Below are 3236 nucleotides of genomic sequence, written 5' to 3'. Positions count from 1 at the left end.
GTTCGGAAGGGGGTATCGGTGCGTTGATGCGGTGCAAATATTAAACGGTGGGAAAAGTGACGGCAGTTTTTATATGTATAACGATATCTCAAACATACCGCCCACCTGAAGGCACCTGGCCTTCACAATACGAGTGGTAAGCGACACAATTTTACTACCGGACGTTTGATCACCGTTCGATTTGCAGTTCGAACTGTAGCCACGCGTACAATATTATCTTCTCCTGGGTGTACTTCTATCACCCGTGCAGTCTTCCAGGTAAGAGGTGGTGTCGGCTCTTTAATAATTACTAGGTCCCCAGGTTCAAGGTTGCATTGGTCTTTGCCCCATTTTGAGCGAACTGATATTGTGTGCAGATATTCTTTTGACCATCGGTCCCAGAAATGTTTTTGTATGTGTTGCACAAGTGTCCATCGTTGGTGTAACGTAAGTCTAGGTCCCGGGTATAGTGGATCTGGGACTGGGACAGTTACAAGGGGTTCCATCGTGAGAAAATGTCCAGCAGTGAGTGTTTGAAGATCGTTTGGATCTGACGACATTGCTCCTAATGGACGTGAATTGAGAATTGCTTCTATGCGGTGGAAAACGGTGTTCAGTTCTTCATAGGTCAATACCTGCTCCTGAATTGTGCGGCGTAACAGGGTCTTGGCGGATTTAACGGCCGCTTCCCACAATCCGCCCATATGCGGTGCAGCTGGGGGATTCAGGTGCCATTGAATGTGCGCATTGCTTATACCCGCGGTTATTTCGGAGGAGCTGAGGAGCCGTTTGACGTCTTCCATGTAGTTTTTCGTTCCTACAAAGTTAGTTCCGCAATCACTGTACAGATCGGTGCATCTACCACGGCGACTGACGAAGCGGTTAAGAGCGGCCAGAAAGAGTGTGGTAGATAAATCACTTACCAACTCTAAGTGTACTGCGCGGGTGGCCATGCAAACGAAAATACATAAGTAACCCTTGGTTGTCTGTACACGTCGGAGTAAGGCAGCCTTTACCAAAAACGGTCCGGCGAAATCCACTCCTACGTGTGTAAAAACCTTAGTTCCGACTAGTCGTGGTCGGGGTAAATCTCCCATGCTCGGTTGCATCGGTTCTGGTCTGGTGCGGAAACAGGGTATGCACTGGCGGAGACGTTTGCGAATGGCACCTCGGGCCGCTATTATCCAAAACTTTTGGTGCAAAATATTTTGGGTGGTTTGCGCCCCAGGATGACAATGCAGGCGGTGAATGTAATCAATGAGTAGGACAGTTAATGGAGATTGTTTTGGTAACAGGATGGGATGCTTTGTCTCATATGGAAGGTCGGAGGACCGGAGGCGACCGCCCACCCTGAGAAGACCCTCTTCCGAATCTAGATATGTTCCAAGTAATCTCAGTTTATTGGTACAAGGCTCTCCTGCTGTGAGACGTCTCAAATCTTCTCCGAAATGTACCTTTTGGACCCATCGTATCAGGGCGTGCAATGCTTCTTCCTTTTCCTTTGCTCCTGGTGGTTTGGAATGATCAAAGGAGATGAGTCGGTGTGACAGATTTCTTCGGAATCGTAACCAGTAGGCGGTGAGACGTAGAACTTTCGGAAGTTCTGCTGATGCATACAATAGTTGACATTCCTCTACGGGCTTAGTGATTAAAAGAGCAAGTTGTTTCTCCTCGGCTTGATGTTCCATCTTATCCAGGCACGTGATAGGTGTCACCGGAGGCCAGGTATTTGTTGGTTGGGTGAGAAATACTGAGCCGCCCCACCAAATCTGATGGTCCACTAGCTCTTTTGGGGTTACACCTCGGGACGCACAGTCTGCAGGGTTGTGCGCTGTAGGTACGTGTCTCCAAATCTTCGGGGACGTCATGTGCTGAATTTTGGCAACTCGATTTGCCACAAACGTCTTGAGTTTTGCTGTAGGTGTCTGAATCCAAGCCAAGACTACGGTTGAATCGGACCATGCAGTCGTGGCTTCAATCGGAATGGCATTTAGGTTGGTACTGATATGTTCCAGACAGCGAGCAAGTAATAACGCCCCACATAATTCGAGTCGTGGAATTGAAAGCCTTTTTTCCGGAGCCACCTTAGACTTTCCCATTAACAGTTGGCAGTGACTGATGTCATTTGGTTCTCGCGCTAAAAGATATACCGCGGCGGCGTAAGCGTTTTCTGAGCTATCGCAAAATCCATGGATTTCATACGTAGCTCCAGGTGTAGTTGCTCGACGTCGTATTCGAATAGATCCAATTAGTGGCAATTCTTCGTGGTAACGTGTCCAAGCATCGATGGCGTCGTCAGGTATTCTCTCATCCCACCCCACCCCAATTGACCACAGATACTTCATCAGTCGTTTGAGATTGGTAATGACTGGAGTGAGGAGGCCAATGGGGTCATAGATTCGGGCTATCTCTGAAAGAATAGCTCGTTTGGTAAAACGCACGGGATTCGGTCGGTATTGGTAGGACAATATATCCAGATTAGGTTCCCAGTTTAGACCGAGAACCTTGGTGTAATCTGACTGCGGTTCATCGAAGGTAAAATTATCGGTTTTACGATGTCCAACCGGAACGGCCTCTAATAATGCGGGTGCATTGCTGGACCACTTGCGGAGCTCAAACTTCCCCCGCTCAAATACTTTTATAACCTCTTGTTGGAGTTTAAGAGCCTCTTCTTCCGAGTCGGCTCCGGTAACGACATCGTCCACGTAGAGGTCTTGATATATGACCTTTTGCACATTAGGGTATGCTTTGGCTTCATCCTCAGCTAATTGATGTAATGTTCTAATTGCAAGGAATGGAGATGATCGTTGGCCAAATGTAACAGTGGACATTTCGTACGTCTGAACAGGGTCCGAGGGCTGGAATCGGAAAAGAAGGCGTTGGTATGGTCTATGTTTTGGAGTGACAACAATCTGCCGGAACATCTGTTTGATATCAGTGGTGAACACTACTGCGTGCAAACGAAAACGTAAAATGATTCCTGGTAGATCCTGTTGAAGTTTGGGCCCCATAAACAAGTAATCATTTAAAGATTTCCCGTTTGAAGATAGGGCTGACGCATCGTAAACAACACGGAGCTTGGTAGTCGTACTTCCGGGTTTCACTACACCGTGGTGTGGTATGTAAAAAGATGTGTTATCAATGCCCTCAGTGTTGTCTACATAACTCATATGTCCGGAGTCTAAATAATCTTGCATGGCCCCGTTATAATCCTGTCTATGATCCGTGGATTTTGAAAGCCTAGATTCCAGATGTAT

At 47.3% G+C, this 3236-nt stretch overlaps 1 protein-coding gene across 1 annotated transcript; it reads right to left on the bottom strand.

The window, feature by feature from the left end:
- Positions 1 to 122: 122 nt before the first annotated feature.
- On the bottom strand, positions 123 to 3176 carry LOC111031469. The gene has a single exon (XM_022311414.1). It carries the CDS (start codon positions 3174 to 3176, stop codon positions 123 to 125), a length of 3054 nt encoding a protein of 1017 aa, XP_022167106.1.
- Between the last annotated feature and the right edge of the window lie 60 nt (positions 3177 to 3236).

The sequence above is a fragment of the Myzus persicae genome, unplaced genomic scaffold (genome assembly GCF_001856785.1).
Source record: "Myzus persicae strain clone G006 unplaced genomic scaffold, MPER_G0061.0, whole genome shotgun sequence".
Classification (NCBI taxonomy): domain Eukaryota; kingdom Metazoa; phylum Arthropoda; class Insecta; order Hemiptera; family Aphididae; genus Myzus; species Myzus persicae.
The sequence above is the reverse complement of the archived record's forward strand: the minus strand, read 5'-3'. Positions and strand labels throughout refer to the sequence as shown.